At 40.8% G+C, this 20,672-nt stretch overlaps 1 protein-coding gene across 20 annotated transcripts in view; it reads left to right on the top strand.

Annotated features, from left to right (window-relative positions):
* Positions 1 to 20,672, top strand: part of cast (calpastatin) — a 38,106-nt gene that overhangs the window by 16,539 nt on the left and 895 nt on the right. For 6 of the 20 annotated variants that reach the window (XM_016672522.1, XM_016672526.1, XM_016672524.1 and 3 more), the window contains 32 exons: positions 4,002 to 4,070; positions 6,041 to 6,184; positions 7,322 to 7,417; positions 7,982 to 8,107; positions 8,273 to 8,323; positions 8,413 to 8,514; positions 8,647 to 8,724; positions 10,806 to 10,844; positions 11,679 to 11,762; positions 12,431 to 12,541; positions 13,325 to 13,387; positions 13,483 to 13,587; positions 13,741 to 13,857; positions 13,975 to 14,088; positions 14,488 to 14,562; positions 14,668 to 14,757; positions 14,922 to 15,026; positions 15,137 to 15,253; positions 15,381 to 15,494; positions 15,788 to 15,895; positions 17,023 to 17,097; positions 17,192 to 17,296; positions 17,389 to 17,505; positions 17,615 to 17,728; positions 17,815 to 17,919; positions 18,025 to 18,129; positions 18,212 to 18,304; positions 18,620 to 18,658; positions 18,778 to 18,909; positions 19,088 to 19,174; positions 19,369 to 19,398; positions 20,486 to 20,589. In XM_016672522.1, coding sequence (XP_016528008.1) covers positions 4,002 to 4,070; positions 6,041 to 6,184; positions 7,322 to 7,417; positions 7,982 to 8,107; positions 8,273 to 8,323; positions 8,413 to 8,514; positions 8,647 to 8,724; positions 10,806 to 10,844; positions 11,679 to 11,762; positions 12,431 to 12,541; positions 13,325 to 13,387; positions 13,483 to 13,587; positions 13,741 to 13,857; positions 13,975 to 14,088; positions 14,488 to 14,562; positions 14,668 to 14,757; positions 14,922 to 15,026; positions 15,137 to 15,253; positions 15,381 to 15,494; positions 15,788 to 15,895; positions 17,023 to 17,097; positions 17,192 to 17,296; positions 17,389 to 17,505; positions 17,615 to 17,728; positions 17,815 to 17,919; positions 18,025 to 18,129; positions 18,212 to 18,304; positions 18,620 to 18,658; positions 18,778 to 18,909; positions 19,088 to 19,174; positions 19,369 to 19,398; positions 20,486 to 20,581 — 3,006 coding nt within the window. In that variant the 3' untranslated portion in view covers positions 20,582 to 20,589. The remainder of the gene's footprint in view (positions 1 to 4,001; positions 4,071 to 6,040; positions 6,185 to 7,321; positions 7,418 to 7,981; positions 8,108 to 8,272; positions 8,324 to 8,412; positions 8,515 to 8,646; positions 8,725 to 10,805; positions 10,845 to 11,678; positions 11,763 to 12,430; positions 12,542 to 13,324; positions 13,388 to 13,482; positions 13,588 to 13,740; positions 13,858 to 13,974; positions 14,089 to 14,487; positions 14,563 to 14,667; positions 14,758 to 14,921; positions 15,027 to 15,136; positions 15,254 to 15,380; positions 15,495 to 15,787; positions 15,896 to 17,022; positions 17,098 to 17,191; positions 17,297 to 17,388; positions 17,506 to 17,614; positions 17,729 to 17,814; positions 17,920 to 18,024; positions 18,130 to 18,211; positions 18,305 to 18,619; positions 18,659 to 18,777; positions 18,910 to 19,087; positions 19,175 to 19,368; positions 19,399 to 20,485; positions 20,590 to 20,672) is intronic. The other 14 variants (XM_016672531.1, XM_016672532.1, XM_016672533.1 and 11 more) reach the window with 7 other exon arrangements.

Raw genomic sequence — 20,672 nt, forward strand, 5'->3', positions numbered from 1 at the left:
GGTCACAGCTAGCAGAAAAGTATTTAGGTTGTAATCAACAGGTGAGCTTCTTTTGTCAATCTTTTTAACTTGATGCCTCTAGTTCTTTAAAAAGAAAGATAAGTTCCTCCCTGCCCTATAGGTTTTAGTCCTATCTTATTTGTCTTGTGCAGATATTCATTTTTCAAATTCCTCATCATTCTGGCAGATCAGCATATGCTACATGTGAATGCAGCAGTTTCTTGTTTTTTTATTTTTTTAACACGGGGCTTGTTTGGTTGGCCGCCTGCTGCAACGCCAGTTTGCTTAAGTGCTGCCGTCCATGTCTTTTCTAAATGGCGCCTGAAGGAGGTGGAGTACTTGCGCAACGCTTCCAGAAAGCAGACTTGGCCTCAAGGGGAGGCCGCCATCAAGGTGTACTCCATGTTGTTAAAGCTGGCTCTGAAGCTGATCGTACATGGACACTAACTTTGCAGATACAGCCAGATGTATTTTGTTTTCACCTTTGTGGATTTTAAGTTTGTGACCTTAGCTAGTAGCATCCAGAAATGAAACTCCTTGTTGATTCCTCCCCTCCCCCCACTACCACTTGCCCCGTTCGTAAACTTACCTGAATTTACAGTGCTCTCTATTCAAACACATTGAAAATAATTTTTGTGTATCATCATGTTTCTCTTTTCCCATTTACTTTCCTACTGCTCTGAATAAGCCCTGAACTTGCTATAAACATCTGTTAAAAAACAAACTCTTTCTGGCTGATTACTCTAGTTTTGAACTTTTAAACGAATGTATTTTGATCCAGAAATGACGGATTGCAGACTGGAGGCTTTTGTTTAGTGCAAAAATCAGAACCTGTGAAACGGATTACAGCTTCATCGTCATTAGCCAGTTGCTATGAATAGCCTTATCATTTTACTCTTAACGCTACACGTCAGCTTTCAAATCTTAATTGAATCCGCATGGAAGGATATTCAGCTTTTTCTAGTGCCACCCTCGAGAGAATGGCACCCTGGGCAGAGAGCCATACCTCCCTCATAGAAATTACCACTATTCTTAGCTTTGATTGTGCACTTTGTGGACCGCTCTGACACAAATGCTTACAAAACTACAGCATTCTATACGTAGAATTGAATCTACATTCAATTTGTACATAGATTTACATTAACAGCACCATTTTCTGAAAATCTCCTATTAATCTAGGAACATAGATGTTTAATGTGGCAGGGTGACTTCCTCTGTGGTGGAGGGGGGGGGGATGCCCTGGGTGCTTCTGACCTCACTTCTTCCTTTATATTACTTCCTTCTCGTTCTAAACAGTCAATCTCCCAACAGTCTGATGAAAAATACAGGATAGAGAAGTTCTAGTTGTTTTCACAACCATAACTTGACAAGTATGGAGTTCCCTTTTTGTTTTATTCCTTTGAATTATTGAGGATTTTCACCCTTTCATCTGCTTAGACATGGACGTTCTTGGATTTAAGTGAGCCATCTCTCTCAATTTGTCACTGGGTGGAAACAAAATGAGCAACGTGCAGTTCACATTCAGAGATGGGGTTGCGGCTCGTTTTTGTGTGAAAGGCAACAGCTAACTCTCCTGAGTTGCAACGATTTCTTAATCAGGAGTCGCAGATTGCAGATAACTAAGAGTTGGTGCAAGACTTTGTGCATTGTTGTAATGTTTTTCTTTTTAATACGTACTACATAAACATTTTTAAAAAAATGTGTTAGTCAAAGACAGTATTAATAAACTCTGTTATGAACAAATAAGTGGAGTATGTTGACCGGCAGGCTCGGTTAAGTCTGAATACACAATGCTTCGACAGCACACAAAGCGCCGGGCTGGATGTGAACCAGCGAACCCATCCCAGCACCAGAGGCGTGGAGGTTCTCCACTCTTCATTCATGTCATGTAAAAGAACTGGGCTGGGTCCTGCTGAACTCTCTGCTCCACCTGAACAGTGGCATACTTCCAACATGAAGAATGCACGAACCATTTATCGTGCACACTTTTTCTCACATGAAGCTGCGAAACGCAGAAAGCACTTCCTACAGTCGTTATTTCACGCCGTCAGTGAACGAATGGAGTTTACAGGTAGTCTCAGCTGGAAAATTTAATGTCCAATTAAAGTTATTCCCAAACATTCTGAAGCTAAAGGTAAAATGCTTCTGCATGAGATTTCCTGCTTACCCAATGTATTCCTATGTACAATTCTCACCTTGAAACTCGAATGGTACTATAATTCAAATTATTTATTGGAACAATTGTTTCTTTCAGGATAGAATGATACAGCATACAACTTCAACTAGGTCAGGAAAACATATCAGTTTTGATTCAGAGTTTAAATACATAAACTTCCACTAAGTCTTTTTCCCAGCCTCCCTCAGCAAGTTGCAGTCAAATCATCAGCTTTTTGTAGTCATCACCATCAAAAACCTACGTTTTACCAGACCTCTTATCAGAAATAGTTGAGTTTATTTAATTAAATTAGTTGGTTTCTTGTTGCAGATGTGGAATTCATTCTTAAATGAAATTAATTTTTATTGTATTAAGTCCCGAGCTTTGAGAAAACCTTTGCAGAAGCTTAATGTCAGTCTGCTTTATTGATTCCAAAATTTTCAAAATCTAAATGTGTCATGTAGGTTCAATCTGTGAAATACACAGCAAAACAGCCCCATAGCATAATGCTGCCACCACCATGTTTAGCAGTTGCTCTTCGGTTTGAAAGCCCAAACCTTACATATATTGCTTTTGTTAAATTCTGTGTGTTTTGGGTGGTTTACACTGACCGCTGCATATTTCAATCACCCTCTCGGTGTACGTTGACGTTGAAACTCACTTCACTGTGGAAAGTGGCTCTGGTATTCCATCAGTTTCCAGTGGATAAATGGCTTGAGCCTTGATAATTCCTGGATTATTCTTGAACATGATAACCAGTGTCATTTCATCTGAGGATGGCTGTTTGTGTCGCTATAGTTTAAACTTGAACACAGTCTGGTCTTCCAACAGGTCATTGATCCAAATAAGCCTGAAAAGTAGTTTTGGAATCAGTGAAGGTAACTCTGAGGTTTTGGAGGAGTTCCTGACCTCAGTGGTCCGGTGAGGCCAGGAATAAACCAGTCCAGTTAAACTCTGACCTCTTGTGACAGAAGCTCGTTTCTGGCTACAAAAGCCTGTTGCTAAGAGACATCTAATCAAATATCGGTGAGGGTTTATGCATGTGGCGATGTACGTATCTATTTGAGCGAATAATTATCGTTCTCACTGTGTCTGGATGAGGTGAAAACTCAAATTCAAACTTGAGTCTGAGAAGAAAGAAAAAAACATGCCCAGGAGGAGTGGATGTGATCTTCTGACTGGTGCCGTATGTGTGTTAGCTTTTGACTCAAGAAGCTGGTTTTATATCTAACCTTTTGACGGCTCGGACTGGGTTATTTTAGAATGTGGCGACCAAGTCCAGATTACATTCACTGAGGACTAAGAATTTCTTTATTTGTCTTGAAACTGTTTTAACTTCATTCTGGTCCCAAAAGGTTTTGCCTGCAGTCATCTCACGTTAAAGTAATACAGTCTTCACTTCAAATACATGTTTCAGGAGGGACACTTGAAGCTAAAACACTAGATTAGCATTTATTTTACTGTGCCACCTCAGCTGAAGAATGGATTGCTGTGCCTGCTCACTGTTGCCAAGGTGACCATTGGCAACAACAATACAGTGTCTTTGCACTCTGTTGTCAAACAGCAGTCACACCCTGCAGTCAGGAATGTAGCACTGGACTCATCCATCTCTGACTGGGTTCATGATCACACTGCCATGCTGCAGTTCTGCTGCTTTGAAAATGAATTATTAAATGAATTGTCTGCATCTTGACTCAGTGCAGATTTGTTTCTGCATATTTTTCCACCATGCAGAAACTCTTGTGAAATCTGAATGCTTCAAATAATTAAGATGTTTTCCTGCATTCTCTGCACATCTGTGACTTTTTTTTTCTATCCGTTTTTTTTTTTTTTCCCCTCTCTGCAGTCGCAGTCAAGCCAGTCAACACCCAAACCGGCACCTCAGGTCTCTACTGGGAGCACCGCACAGTTTGAGGTATCTAGCATTCCTTTGTAATGGAGAAAAAACATTTGTTGACTTCCTGTCTGTCTGACCCTGACCTCCTCTACTCCCACCCCTTTATCTGAGCTGTGTTGCTGTTTCCTTTCCTGCTCCAGAACTCGGTAGTGTTGAATTGTGACAACATCTTTAAGTAAAAAGCGGACGCTCTTTGCCATATTTCCAGAGAAACGTTAGAAAATGTTTCCTTTCTCTTACTCTAAACATGTCAGGGGTGACACCAAAACAAACCTCAAGAGGATTAGATTTTCACAGCCCTTCTTTGAGGAATTACTAATTTTATTTAAAAAAAAATTTAAAAAAAATTACCGTTCAGTGTTTTGCACTTAAGATTTTCTGTCTGACCTGTGTTTAACTCTGTCCATTTTCCCATTTATTCTCCTGAACAACTTCCTTACAGAGCTGAAGAAAATTGTTCCCACCATATAATGCGACAGACCAAGCATGTCAGACTTGATTGTTTTTACTCGCAGAAGACGTTTTACACAATCCCAGAGCATAAGTGCTACTGCTTGTCCCTCAACCTGAGGCTCAGGAGCGTCTGCCTGTTCTGACTTTTAGGATGATTCTATTTTTACAAAACGGACCAAAGTGCAGCACGTCAGACAATTTGAGTTAAAGAGTAACGTAATGCAAGGCAGCTCATCATTTATTGATATGAAGGAATATGTAGAAATGTTTTTATCCTCAGCACCTCTTTTCAAAAATTATATTTCATATTAAACTGAGAGTTGAAGTTGTCTTTAGTTTCACATATTAGCGCTTAGCATTTCTAATTGTAAACCCTTCATGTCTTCGTGTGTCAGTGGAGAATGAGAATGTCAGGAGGCTTGTTATAATCGGCTGTCTTAGCCAAAATCTTTCATCTCGAAAGAAAACTTCTGGTTGTTTTCCAACACACACCACCACAACTTTAGCACTCCTCTAATCGAAGCTGAACTATGGTAAATATTAAGCAGAAATGGAGATTTTCCAGTTAGTCGTGCAGTGCGACTGGCACCTGATCTCTGTCCGACTGTGACCACTTCTAGCCCTCTGTCCTCTCGTTCTTCCCAGTATCTGACTGTAATAACCGCATCAATAGTTATAACTCTGACCATTTATTATTGGAGTTATTTTCCACTGGGATCTGTCTGACATGATTCCCGGCACCAGCATGTAGCCAGAGATCTTCCACCAATCTGACGAGTTTTACTGTTGTATCGAACAGAAAATGACTCTGGTTCCTTTGGAGGAAGGGTGTCCAAAGTGTGGACCACGGGCTTTTTGTGGACCATAGAATCATTTTGTGTGGCCCACTGATCTCAAATGATTCACTCAATATTTTCAATGAGCGCAGTAATCCATATTCCATCTTTATTTTATCTCCTGTATAACACACTAAGAAGACCTTTTATTATTTTAGCAAATGTTTTTGCCAAATGTAAAAATGGTTTCCTGTGGCTTAGAAATGGAGGTAACTGTATGCCTGCCTTTTTAATAAGGTCAATAAGTGAGACCCTTATCATTTAGGTGACAAAAATGCTATAAAATTCTTTTCAGCTTAAAAAATTTGCTTTTTTTGTATTGTATTTAGTATTTTTAACTTGTTGAATTTAACACTTTTGGTAAAAATTTGGACACTACTGCTTCAGTGGAAAGCCCCTGTTAGCTTAACTCTGAGTCTATTCCCTGACTCTCCATACTAAGACTGCTTTTACTTCAGATAATTGACTACTGATATCTACCCAACATGCCCTAGATAGCAGAGACGGGTACATGAGACATTTTATCCACATTCTGGTTGTTGTCTTGCACATTAACCTAGTAAATATTACACAAAAGTAAGTTTTGAAGGAACCAGATCTTTGGTTCTGTATTGAAAACTGAAACTTTTCAAATTAAAATTAGAATGGCAGCAGTGTTGCCGTTTTCTGATCCACTTCCCCATACATGGTGCATTGCAGAAGGCACCTTCAGGATCCACCATGACCACAAAGCCCGGGGTAGTTACCATGGCAGTGGGCGGGGCCACAGGGAGTGATGTGACAGCAGGAGCAGCTGCTAAAGCTGGAACTGCAGGAAAGGATTCGCCTAAAGCCAAACCAGAGGTAGTCGGATGCCGAGCTTCAAAGTAAAAGTCAAAGGGCACTTTTGGGCTGTTTGGTGCAACGTCCTGCACCGCTTTCTCCTTTTGGTCTGAACACTCGGTCTGCTCATTAAGGGGAACGGGAATTTCTTGTTCACTGGCTTCATCTCTTCACCATTTACTCCTCTTTATGGTTTGGGCTGCACGTCCTGATCTCACACAGGAGTCAGAAGCTTATCACTCGCCGTTTCCTTTTTAAGTGGGACTTCATAACTCATATTCTCATAACTTTCTACTTGATGTGCATACTCCTTCTTCACTCCCTGGCTTACATCATGAATAACTTTCTCAATCTTCCTTTATACACATTGGCTGATGACTAACAGTGAGCTGGTTGGTGTTAAGGTCACCAGCTGGGACTAATATACTAAGGAAGGAAGCCGATGTTGAAAGAAAACCTTTGGAAGTCCTGTTTGCTCCGAGGCATGTCGGGGACAGAGCAAACATTTGGAGGAAGGTGCTCTGGTCCAGAAGACCAAAATAGAATCCTTTGCAAGAAACATCCTAGATACATGACAGCCGCAGAGCATCATGCCTTGGAGATGGTTTTCAGTCCAGAGAAAAACAAGCTAAAGTGTAGGTTCGTCTTCCAGCAGCATGGCCCTAAGTGTACAGCCACAGCTTTGATGAAACGGTATAGATTAGCATATTTACATGTGCTAAAATGGCCTAGTCAAAGTCCAGACCAACATCATGTTGGGGAATCGATGGGAAGATTTAGAAACTGACTTTCTCAGACACTATGTATCTAATCCAAGTAATCTTGGGCTGTTTAGGAAAGACAGTTTGACGCAGATGCATTGATAGACCTTCTGCTGTATTTGAAAAACATACTCTCTCCCTTCAGTTTCATATTCATGCACCTCTTTTTGTCAGTCAATCAAAAGAAAAAAAATCTAATTAAAGACATTAAAGTTTGGGTTTACATGGTGACAAAAAGTAGGAACATTTCTGCAAGGCATTGTATTGATAACTCTTTCAGTTTCCTTATCCGTTTTCCTTAACACCTTCAAGGTCTTCCTTATGCACTTGCTTATTTGCTTGAAGATACTCTAAAAACTTTGGGTTTTCATGTTGTAACTTGGCTACATGTATGTAGGCTTCTCTGGGCTCTCAAGTCAAAGCCTCAGTCCATTCTCCTGCTGCTGGAACGGCTGCCACCACAGCAGAGACCAAACCTAAAGACGCAGCCCAGGTAGACTCCGCTTTCAGTTCGGGACGGACCAGCTGGGATGCATCATGCCTTTTAGGACGTCTTTCCTTTCTCTCTTCGTTTCTTTCTGCTTCTTTGAGTTGCAGAGTTTTACATGGTTTGATTTCTGTCTTTCTAACTGGAAACATCATCTTTAGACATGGTTGTTGGAATTTTCTTTTTAAGTTTCTTTGACCTCCATTAAACATTGACTTTGATCTTCTGGGGCGGTATGAGTGACCTTGAATCTTTGTTCTCCAGCTCTTTGCTCAGCATGCCTATGCTTGTTCTCCCATAACATGAGACTCACCTGCAAACCACAGTCACTCTGAAGAACTGAATAACAAGCAGAGGTGTACATTTCGTTTTGTTTTACTTCTACCCTTGCATCACTTTCCTTTCTTGTCTTTTGACCTCACAAAGCTTGGAGGAGACTTTTCCTCTCTGTGGATGTCGGGGACTCACTGTCCTGCCTCCTGTGTGTTCATCACGTTTATTGCACAGTTTACATGTGCACACTGGACATGAACTTGACCTGTAAATTAGTTGCGTCTCTTGCATTTTTAGAGCACAACTACAACCACAACAGTCAAAGCCGACGCCGGTAAAACGTCCAAGCCAGCTGCAGCAGCTGTGACTGGAAATGTTTCAGCTCAAGCGAAGAAGGAAGACACTAAGGCAGCACAAACAAAGGTAGACGATCATAATCCGAACTACAACGGAGGCTGCCAGAAAACAATATGTCTGTAGATTTCTCTTCTTGCAATCCAGAAAGATAACATATGCTTCAGACTGCAATCGACTGTCTGGGGGAAGAATGCGTTTTCTTTATGATGCTGATGCTAATCTACGTTGCAGGTGCAGGTGGAGGTTCCTCCCACGACAGCAAAAGCGACAGCAGCCAAACAGGTAAAGGCGCTTTGAAGCGCTATGGGCATGTGTTTGCTTTGTGAAGCATGTTGCTTGCTTGTTGCATGCTGAATGTGTCGCCTGTGCAGGCCCCTGCTGAGGATCCGTTCAATACCCTGAGCAGCATGCTGCCCTCGGCTGATTCTGTTGCTCCCTCACGGCCTGCTTACACAGGGCCGGAGGTCGTAGAGGTACAGCATAGGCACTGCTTTTGCATGCATTTAATCATCCTGTTAATTGTTGATTTAAAAAAAAAAAAACACATAATTGACGCAAACTTGCATGGCTCTGCTACGTGTAATTGTGTGGTGCACGTTCCTTAGCATGTCACCTTTGAAAAAGTCGTGAAGTGTGGAGAAAGAGACGACACGCTGCCTCCGGGATACAGATGGGGAGATATGGTCAGTTTGCTGCTTCTTGCCAAGGCTTTGTTCGTTCTACAGCTTCAGGTTTTTCTCTGCATGCGTCTTTCATGCGTCTTTCATGTCTGCTTTCATGAACGCTCGCTGAAAAGCTTTCACACTAATGAATCAAACTTAGCCAGATTTATAGGACTGAACGACTTATTGACTGAATTACATTATTTTTACACCAGAGGTGGGCAAAGTACTCAAGTAAAAGAAGCACTACTTCAACATATTTTCACTCATGTAAAAGTAAAACTGAGAAACCACTCAAGTAAGACTAACGAAGTATTTCGTTCTGAGTAAGGGAGCGATCGATTAATATTTAAGATTATGTCATCAGACAGATCAAAATGTAAAGTTATGTGAAAATGTGGGTATATTAAAGATCAAAATGAAAATGATTCATATAAATAACGTAATTACAAAATCAGGTAAAAATAATTGTTTTTACGAGTCAATTTCTTTCAACATTAAACCTATCAAACAGTAACAACTGCAGGCGTGTCTGTGAATGTTTGGTTAAAACAATCTAGTTCTTCATTCAGTGAAGACACTCAAAGTGGGTCAAGTATCTAGAAGTTTTACTCAAGAGTAGTGATATTTCATAATAAAATCACCCAAGTAAAAGTAAAACATACAGCATAGTGAAAGATACGCCTGAAAGTAAGAAACTAATTGCCACCCAATTATGTTCTACACATTGATCACTTTTTTTTGACGTTTGTTTTTTGGTAAGAAATCATGAACAAATTTGTCCAGTTCAAACCTGAAACAGAATCACAGGAACCTTCTAGATTTTCAGAAGCTTTTTAGCTGCTTAAAGGAAACAAAGATGCTGCTGGTTAGTTTGGAGCTCAGAAAAATAATAGATGTTAAAGCTAAAAGCAGCTTTCTGTTACTGCAGCTGCCTCCACTGTGGACAGAAAATAAACAAAAAGCTTGAGTTGATTTTTTACCAAAAATGCATATGGAAGACGTTACCTTTAAAATTGGAGACAGCTCCCCATTTGTTCACCAATTGTCAGTAATTGCTGCAGGAAACCTTTGTATTACATCTTTTATGTCCAATTTACAGACATGTTTTATATGATATTTTGGAAAATCAAAGGCAAATGATAATTGGCCCGCACTCTTATTATGCTTTATCAGTTCTGAGAATTTCATAATGCTTTACTCTATCAGCCACTGTTTATTATAAACAAAACTAAAAACCACTGGTTACCGGACGAGCCCCCTTCCTCTTGAGCCACAGCCAGCCACAAGTCAAATTTGTTTTGGATACTAGAAAAAAAAGTAAATATTTAACCTTTACATATTTTTTATTTTATTATTGTTGTCCCTTTTCAGACACAGTCACCAAATTAGAGGTGTATTTGCGTGTCATAGTGTGTGTCTGGAAGGTAATAAGGTGTTGCATTTACACTTAGGAATATGTGTTACTTTTGTTTTGCTTTTTTTTCTGAAATAAATTCATCATCATCACCAATAGATGTTTGTACTTTCTATTATTGGATATGTCACAAAAAATCTAAAAGGCTTTATTGTTTTGGAGGTTTTTTTTGGCATCAATAGAGTAATATATATAAAACTAAAACACCCAACTCATATTGACAGAATAGTTTATAATATTTGGAAGTATCAGAAAGTTGCATCAAAATAATTAATTTTGCCTGCCATTTTTTTTAAGAGGCTGACGATCTAGACAGGAACAATCGTACTGCACTTTTAACATTGACTAGGTTGATTTAATTGTCACAACTACCGTTTACATAAAACACAACAGCAGAAGGTACTGAGCAACCATACAGGAATAAAATTAAATACTTAAATACTTTAAATAATCCAAATGTTAAATTCAGGTCATAAAAAAACATTAGATTCTAAGAATATACAAAAATATGTTTGTATGGTTGACTTCTGAAAATCCAGACCTCCGTAAAAGGGGATTTTATGTCTAAAATCTTCTGGTGGGGATAACTGTGACTCCAGGCTGTACTCTGAATGTCTAAATTGTTTTGCCTCTTTATTTTTGTCCTAATATTGAAACGTGTATCCTTGTCTTCTCCTTTTTTTAGCCTCCAGCCCCTACAGATGCAAAACCCAAAGATGTTCCTGTGAGTAACCCTTTCAGCACTGCCCTCTGTCGGAGCTACGGCTTCCTGAACTCTGAACCCTATAATTAAACCCAGAGAAAAATCTGAAACTTGCTCCCAATAAACATTTTCCTACATATGAAACCAAAAGAAGCCACACACACACACACACACGCACACACACACACACACACACACTCGTGCATGTGCTTACTGTTTCCACTGTATGAGCTGCAGGTTCCTCTGCTGCTGCATTGCACTGCTGGGTGTTGGCTCGGCAAACGGCTCCGAGTCGGATCTACCTCCTCATTTCGGAACTAGTCGATTCATGTCGAGCAAAACGCAGCACTCGTATAAATATGTGTGCATGAACAAGCACATACAGTACGCCGAACAAGCTTGCTGCAGCACCTCAGCTGTAGTTTAATATTTGCTCGCTCTCAGCACACCCACTCCTGCATCAGCCTACTCCCACTGTAATAAGAGGTCACAGTTCTTTGGTCCGTCTGTAATCTCCGTCCAGCCTGATAACATTCCTGGGTTTTTAGTTTGCGTTTATCTCCGAGTTGATAAAACAACTTGAGTTAATGTCCCAAGTGTCATATAAAAAAAAAAAACACATTTAATTGTGAGTTCTTTTTTCGCTTTGTGGAATGTGAGGAAGGGTGTGCCTGTACTTTTCCCTCAGTGTGGGTACGTACAGTCTGGTTTGCATTATTTTTCCTTTAGCTTGTGACGTGATATGCTGTGCCATCTAGTGGAGCATCGCGTGGTTGTTGTAGAAAACTAATTTGGGTATTTTTTTACTGAATGAAGATGTGATGTCTGATGCTTCTGCTCTCGTTTTAACATCAGAAACCGCTGAGCACAGACGAGGCGCTGGATTCCCTTTCGATGGGTTTTACATCCACTGCTCCATCGGCGCCCAAGAAGCAGGAAGTGAGTGTTTTTCTTTATTGTTGGCTTTCGTCCATCCTTTCCATAAAACCCAGTGCTCTCATATGAAAAGAGCATCTTATGTTTATCTATGTTGGAGAGCAGAAGAATTTGTTTCCCATCAAGTTCTTCACATTTTATAATTTCAAGCTATAAATTCTAATAAGTCACATAGAAACACAAAGTAGTGCATAATTGTACAATGGAAGGAAAATAAAATTTTTAATAACAAAGTTGAAAAGTAAGGCTTGCAGTTATGTTCAGCCTCTCGCAGCCAAGACTTTGAGAAGCCACTTTTTCATGTAATTACCGCTGCAAGTTTTTTTGTGTACGTTTTCCAGCTTTGCACATCTTGAAAATTTAATTTTTGTGAACAATAGTTCCCCTTTTTTGCTCCATCCGTTCTCTGTTCGCCTTAGACTAACTTTTCTGTCCCTGCTAAAGAAAACATTCCCACAGCCTGATGCTTCTTCTGCCATGTTTCACTCTGGGGAGGTTCAGGGAGATTTTACATTTAGGCTGCAAAGCTTCATTTGTTTCTCATCTGATCCCAATCAAATCCATGGACGTTTGGAGTTGAAATATGATAAAATGTGGAAAAGTTCAACTCTATGTCAAATTATGGTATCATTGCAGAAGATTAGAGGTTTTATTCTGGGTTTGTGTTGCAGAAAGCTGCTGCAGCCCCTGCAGCTGCTCCTCCTGCTGATAAGAAAGCCAGGATGGACAAAACCTCAGATGACTTCTCGTTGGACGCTGCAGTTTCCTCTCGTCCCTCCACGGTATTTTCTCCCTGAAGTACCCGGCAGCAAAAAGCTCAAAATTTAAATAACACATCACCATGTTTGCTTTCATACCAAGCAGCAATTTCATTGATTGTGAAATTGCTGCCTTTGTTTTTGAAAAGTAGAAGTTGTTTCTAAAAACCTTCTAAAGGCTAAATCTAAATCATAAGTTTGGAACCAAAATCTGTCATTCATTTTTGTACATGTGAAAGTTGTCATTACGTTTGGTAACTTTTAGATTCTAACATTAACGGGAGGGTTTTTTTAATGATTTTTTTGAATCACTTTTCGAACTTGTAATACCAGAAAGGTTAACTATTGTTATAAGTTGTAAGACTTTTTTTTAAAGTTATTATTTTGCCTACATACAGAAATAAATATATTTGTCAAACAATCGACTTGGAAGTGGTTACAAGAAACAAACCAGCTGCTCCACCACCCAGGACTTTTCTTGAAATAATTTTGATTTTGGAGTTTAAAAGGCCTGGACAATGTTTATACATTAACAGGGGGTTAAGAAACAGCATTGATTTGATATTTATTTTGAATTTGATTGGACTGTCATTTTCCACATGGACGACACAACCAGCATATTATTAATAACGCACCTAATGAACCAATTTAGTCGACCTTGAGGGCGATCCTAGCTCTTCTTTTTGTAGAATGAAAATATTGATACGACTTCCTCTGATACAAGCTGTGTGTTTGGTTTCTCATTTAATTTCAGTTTATAATGTCTTTTCTTGTTAATATTATTCTGCTGTCTGTCTGATGTTGTAGAAAACCGTTCCTCCTATAGCTGTGTGCCCCGCTAAGGTCAGCACCCCGGTTAAGTCCGACAAGGTGAGAGAGAGGCGTGAGGTTGAAAAAAAACCGTATCTATACAGTGAATAAATGAGTCAGATCAGCTCACCTTTTGCATCATGATGTCCCATCAGGGCGAGTCTATCCCTGGGGATGCTCTCAGTGCCCTCGATGACATGTTGGGACCAGCTGAACCAAAACCGGAACCTCCCAAACTCAGACCTGAAGATGTCGTAAAGGTAGGAGCTCAAACAGCAGCACGTCCCTGATTTTATCGCCTCTCAGCTGAAATCTGTAACAGAAATAATTTAGTCCAAAGCAATTAGGTTTTTTTTAAATGTCTTATTATAGTTTTTTTTTTCCCCTCATGAATGCGTAACTAATTTTAACAGGAGGCAAACATCAAGTCGGAGGTGGGTGTTCGTGTAGGAGAGAGGGAGGACACGCTCCCTCCAGGTTACAGGTTTAAGAAGGAGGAGATAAAAAATCTGCCTGCTCCTAAACCTGAGGTAGGACATGGAGACACATGTACATTACTTCTAAAACAAATGAATAGTTTCTAGTGGAAGAGGTGAAAAAATATTTATTTTTAAAACTCTTTTACTCTTTGCTTTCTCCTCTGGTAGCCGACTATGGGAACAGGAGAAGCTTTGGACTTTTTATCTGGAGACTTCACAGCCCCAGCAGCAGCAGCTAAAGTCCAGGCCCCGGTGGTCACACCGTCAGCTGCTCCCGCACAGGTTCAGAGATGTCCGACTCAATATTTACAAAGTTTTGACCAGTCAAACCAATTTTAGGCAATTCCGGTTTTTCCCTTGAGCTTTATTCAGCATCATTCGAGTACTATTCTTGCCATTAGAGAACAGTCTCAGTTTTAATATTATTTTAAAATAAAATAATAAAAAAAGAAAAGCAATTTAAGCTAGTAGCGTCTCATTTTAAAAATACGCTTCATTATTAGCATCACTATATTGAAGAAAGTAGGTCATGTCAACATGACACAGAGGATGACAACTCTAAAAGGTTAAATAGAAAAACTTTGCTGCAGACGTCTCAATAAATTATAAAAGTAGCTTCCTTACATATCTTGGTTCATCTCCGTTTACAATGTTGTTTCACTTCTTCGCTTGTTGTTGCAGAAAGCGCCCCCTGCTGTCAAGAAAGCGCAAACAGACCTCTCTCTGGAAGCTGCTGTGTCTGCTGGCAGCGCTCAGGTACAGTACACCTGTTTCACCAAAAGGTGTCACCAGATTAACTCATTCGTTCGTAACTTCTTTTATTTATTTTTTAAAATAAATGTTATGTGTTTTGTCTCTTAGAAAGTGGAGTCCTCTGGAGTTCCTCCTGTTTCTGGGAAGAAGCCTTCAGCAGGGAAAACCGGCGCTGTGGACAAACCAAAGAGTGATCAGGTGCAGTGGCAGAAACTTTTATCCTTTTCTCTCTCTCTCTCTCTCTCTCTCTCTCTCTCTCTCTCTTTGTCTCTCATCTCTCACTTCCCATCTTGCTTCACATTTACACAGGAGAACCTTTTGATATGGGATCAATATCCATAGATTTCCTTGTCTCTCCTCAGGGCGGCGAAATGTCTCTGGATGCTCTCAGCGCTCTCGTTGACACGCTGCCAGAAGACAAACCGAAACCAGAACCTCCCAAAGTCAAGCCTGAAGACATTGTCTCGGTAAAAAACAAACAAAAAACAAAAAAAACCTGAATACTCCTGAGCTTTTTGATGCCACGCAGGACGTTCTATGTGTTGCTTATGTATCTTTTCCCTTTTTATGTTTCCAGGAAGGCAAAGTAAAGCAGGAAAAGGGTGTGCGGGTTGGAGAGAGGGAGGACACGCTTCCCCCGGGTTATAGGTTTAACGAAGAAGAGCTCAAAAAGTTGCCCGCTCCAAAACCAGAGGTTAGACACAAAATCCAATCTGAAGGAGTTCAGATTGAAACGCCTGCTTCAGATGATGCTCAATTACTTCATATTAATCATGTATCGGTGTCGCATCAAGTGTTGGATCCTTCTCTCTGTCCTTTAGCCCAAAATGGAGACTAGTGACGCTCTGGACTTTTTGTCTGGAGACTTAACGACCTCGTCTTCAGCTGCTCCTGTCCAGGCTCCTGTTGTAAAACCCTCAGCTCCTCCAGCTCAGGTAAACCACAGACACACCTGTTCCGTGGTCAGATGTTAAATTTAGCCTTTTTTTTTTTGTAAATGATTTGTCTGCAAGTGAAAGAGATAAGCTGATTAGCATGTAGGAACATTTCTAGGGTTATCTTGGAGGCAGATGTGTGTTTTTGTTTTTCAGTATTATATTATTTGCTTATATACTTGTATTAACTGAGGGAAATAACAAAACATGGGTTTGGAAAATGTCACATTTTAAATTCTATGTTGTTTTAAACAGTTTGTAAATAGTTTTTTTTTTTTTTTTTGCATTTGTAGGCAAAGGTGGAGAATTTGGCTGCTTTGGAAAGTCTTGAATTTGTCGCTCCATCTAAAGCGTCCGGAGTCCACGCGCCTGTTCCTCCCACTACAAAGAAAACACCTGAGGTAAAAAAAAAAACTAAACTAAACTACCTGTGCGCTCACTAGAGATGACCCCTTGAGGGTTTTATTGGCCCACTAGGTTTTTTACAAACTGGCATTTCTTGATCCCAGTCTTGTATTTCCTAAAAATCTGTTACATTTTTGTCTTTGAAAACTCATTAGCTTAAAGGCTCGGTACGTTATACTCTGCATTTCATCGGGACTGCATTCTGAACATTTTTTTTTTTTTTTCTGAGAGTGACAGATATTTTGTCTGAGACGTCTTTTTTTTTAACACATTTATTTAACTCTGCTCATGTGACCTCAGTTGTCAGTAAACTCACTACAAGCTAAGATAAAGCAATTATTTTATGCTAGGTAATTAACTGAAATGCTAGGCTAAGTTTAGGATGTTTTCTATTATTTATTTTACAGTCTAGTTTCAGCTTACTGTAAGGAAAAGATGATTGCCTGCTTCATAAATGTAGTGCTTTACTCTGAGCAGCATAAATTGAATAACTAGAGTTTCAGCTGCTCTTTCCCTGCACCAGGGGTCAGCATCCTGCAGCTATTTACACCCTGTAGGGATGAGCTTCATAACTTTGGCCGTTTTTTTAACTATAAGCAGACTTCCAACTTTCATTTATTTCTTGGTGATACATAAATGTAGAATGTTTTTATGGATATATCTGTTAAAATTGTGTATTTTTAATGTAGTAATAAAACAGGTCATGTAGATTTTGTGACTCAATCTAAACTTTATTTGGGACGTTTGGAACGTTTCTCTCTTAGGGTTAGAGAGAAACCCCAGAGTTTCTCTCTAACCTGGTCTGACTGGGCTCTGAATTGGATGCTGCTGAGCTGCAGCATCCAATTCAGTCTCCTTTAACACCAAAGTAATTGTAAAAGGTAAAACTCTTAGATTGTAAATGGAGAACCCAGATTTGTTGCATCCATAAAATATTCTCAGACAGCAGAACGGTGTGGATCAGCAATGCGGTCCTCATCTGCTCCCCTTTCAGACGTGGCGTCTCCTTTCAAAGATTACGACAATCAACGATACAGTTTTCAATTATAACATTCTTCTAAAACCTGTCAAAGTTCTCCAGTGGACACATGCTACAGTGTGCGTCTTTTGTGTGTTTTTGCAGAAGACCGTTTGTCCAATGGAGCAACAACCCCAAGCTGTCCAGAAGAAGCCAGAGCTAGCAAAGGTAACGCCGGCGGTACAAACCTTTATTTTGTTCCCTCTTCGGTTTTATTTTTCTTCTACTTTACAGTGTGGAAGTGTAATTTCCTCTCTCTTTCCTTCCTCTTCAGGGGGACTCCATCTCTCTGGATGCTCTCAGCGCTCTTAGCGACACACTTCCAGAGGACAAGCCAAAACCCGAACCCCCCAAACCCCGACCTGAAGACATCGTCTCGGTAAAGAGCACGCAGATACACGTGTTTTCTTTTTTGTTTTCTTTTGAGGATGTGCACATTTTTGAGGTGGGACTAATAAATTCTTCTTGCAGGTGGGCAAAATCAAGAAAGAGGAGGGTGTGTTTGTGGGTGAGAGAGACGACACACTGCCTCCAGACTACAGGTTTAACAAGGAAGAACTTGAGAAACTGCCCGCTCCCAAACCAGAGGTGAGACCGAGAACATTTTACCTTCTAGTAGTCGGGTGTAATTTTTTTGTTATTAACCTGGTTCTGGAGTCTGTTTCTTAATTTTTTTCTGTTTTCTTTTTTTCACCAGCCCGCCATGGGAACCGGAGAGGCTCTGGACATTTTGTCAGGAGATTTCACATCCTCCTCTGCAGCTCCTGTCAGCCAGGCTCCTGTCGGCCTCCCATCAGCCCCTCCGGCACAGGTACGCGTCGGCGCAGCGTAATCACATCTGCTTAACTCAGAAATTGGCTCTCCTTAGTAAAGACCGTGTTGCTCCATCGTTCTCAGTCGCCTAATGCCGCCCTGGTTGCCTTGGCGGGAGATTTCGTTGCCTCCTCTGCAGCTCCGTCTGTAAAATCTGCACCTTGCGTTGCACCGGATGCCGACATACCGGTAAAGATCCACCGCGAGCCGAAGCCTTTTTTTATTTAGATCACGCAACATCCAGAAATTAGAAATCAATCTTTCTGTTTCCTTTCCTTTCTCTCGTGGACTCAGTTGCCGGCGGAAGCGGACAACGCCCTCGACGCTCTGTCCGACACGCTGAAGGACATCGCCCCCGCTCCGCAGCCTGCCCCCGTCCCCGCCAAGGACGTCGTCAAGGTAAGTCCTCCTCAGACTCTCAGACGACGGGGCCACCGCGTCGCATCGCCTTCTTTGACGTGTGGCCGCTCTGTCGGTGCAGGAGAAGAAGCTCGTCGAAGAGAAGTTGATTAAGATGGGAGAAAGAGACGACACTCTGCCTCCGGAGTTTCGGCCAACTAAGGAAGACCTGGAGGTAAAACTGATTGAAACTGCAGCTCAGTGATGGCTTCTTTTAAGTTAACACAGTAAAGACACAATTATAGGTTTGTTTTGATTTTTTTTTTTTCTAAGTGAGGTTTTGTGTAGATAAATTAGTAATGGTTCCCTTAGTAGAAATATGTCAGCTTTATTTACATTACTCCCTCCATGTAGCCAACTGAAAATGTTTGATTTTTCCCATTGTTTGCAAAGCAATAATCCATATTACTAGGCTGAAATGTTGTTGGTTGGTTCAGGTGGGGCAATGTTGTTCACTTTGAATCTTATGTACGTCTTGTTTGTTTTAAAGAAACGACCAAAGGATAAAGCAGCGGCAAAACTCAAGGAGGTACGAATTTTTATTAATAACAAAATATAAATCATCACGTGTTGATGGATGCAGAAAGATTTTTACTCCCTGCTCTATCTTTTTTTTCTCTCTCTCTCTCTCTCTGCTCTCCCCTGCAGAAGTCCATGGATGACCAAACCGCCTTGGACCTGCTGTCTGGGGATTTCTCTACACCTGACCAGGCCTCTGCTCCGGTCAGCACAGCCACAACAAAACTGGAGCCTCCTGTGCTGGACGCAAAACCACAGAAGGTCACTGGAAAATTAAACTCTATCCGATCGCATGATTTCTTTCTTTCTTTTTTTTTCCCTATACATTTCATTAGAACGTATTTTTTTTGTAAATTTCATCAAGTCTTGTTTGTCTGAATTAAAGCTTGTTACTGAATTCAAGTTTGTTTTTTTGTTATTTTTTTTCTAACGTTTTCAGCCGATGGCTGCTCCTGCCCTGGACTCCCTGGCCGACACTCTGACCCCAGACGCCATAAAGGCCAAATCCAAAACAGACAAGCCGAAGGTAAAACTGAAATGTGGTCATTAACATAAAACACAACGCCATTTAGAAATGATACCGAATGCTTTTAAGAACTACTGCTGGAGGGTGACCCAGTTTAATTTAATGTTATTCACTGGAGAAAACTCGTGGGCAGCTGCTGCGTCACGACCACTAGGAGCAGCGTGAACATAACCAGTCTGTCAATTTTGTTGCAGGGCAAGGGCAAGTCAAAGTCAAAGTCTAAAGTAAGCTAGAGCATGGAGCCCAGGTTTAAGGCTCGCCTTTTCACACGCTAGCCTCTTTCAATCAAAGCATTTTAGAGTTGCACATGTTCTGCCCACAAGCCAGGGCAAAAGGCATCCGACTTTTGCAGCGCGCCTCTAGGGTAAACTGAGCTGAAGGTAGTTGCTACTACAAAGGCATAAGAGCACGCTTCTGCACGGCTCCTTTCACCTGAAAACAACAAAAAACGAAAGAAACAAGAGGACAGAAAGGCAGCTTGCAATGACATCACCAAAAAATGTTCACCGGCCTTTTTGGGAATGGATAAGTGTAACCATGGAGACATGGCGGGAGACACTGGAAAAAGGCGATGTTAACAGCTGTTTTTTTAAAGAAGACGTTAAAGTTATTTTAAATTATTATTCTAATTGCAATTGATGACAAATGTCTGGATTATGAGTGCTTAAGATGCCAAACACACAATACATATGGAATATCTTTTTATTTGTAAGAAAATATAAATACAGGAAAAAAAAAAAGTTTTTTTTTGTTTAATTATTCCTTTGCAGCTTTTGAAAGGTGCATGTTTGCTAAGAGCAAATGTGATAAACTCCACAATCTAGAATTTTTTTCAACTTTAGTAAATATTTTTCACATAGTAAACAGAGGCGAATCTCGCCAATAGCTTTTACATTCTGTAGCCGAGAACTCAAGCATTTTTATCTCCCGTTGATTTAAAAGTGGCTTTCTACACGTCTTTTCTTCATAAACGATTTAGTACTTCATTTTGTAGCTTGCAGTCTTAAATCTTACTTTTCGCTTGCGCCTGGACGACGGCGATCTGAAGCCAAATATTTGCAGCAGCAGGTGTGTAGATTCGTCACGTCTGCCTGCACCGTGTTGCACGTTTGTGCCTGGATGCCAACGATGGTGCTTATTCGCTCAGCGCATGAGACACTAGGGTAGAGCAGGTGCAAGCGACGTGCGAGCGTTTTGGAGCTGAAAGCGGGTTATCAAGCAAAGTCTCCGTGAAGCAGAGCATTTGTAAAGTTTCTGCATGTTCCCTCCTTTTTGTTTGTTTTTCATGGTTTCACAATAACTTCCCCACAGAAACAGGAGACCCAACCTGCTGCCGCTGACGTGCTCTCGGCTCAGCTGAGCTCGGATGTTGTGCCCACGTCTACGACAAAGGGAGGCAAGAGCTAGTTCACTCGGTGAGATGCGCTCCCGTCTTTCACGAAGCAGACGGTTTCACCCGACGACCAACACGTGCTGACCGCCTGTCTCATCCTTTCAC

This window comes from Poecilia formosa, unplaced genomic scaffold, assembly GCF_000485575.1.
Source record: "Poecilia formosa unplaced genomic scaffold, Poecilia_formosa-5.1.2 Scaffold62, whole genome shotgun sequence".
Lineage (NCBI taxonomy): Eukaryota > Metazoa > Chordata > Actinopteri > Cyprinodontiformes > Poeciliidae > Poecilia > Poecilia formosa.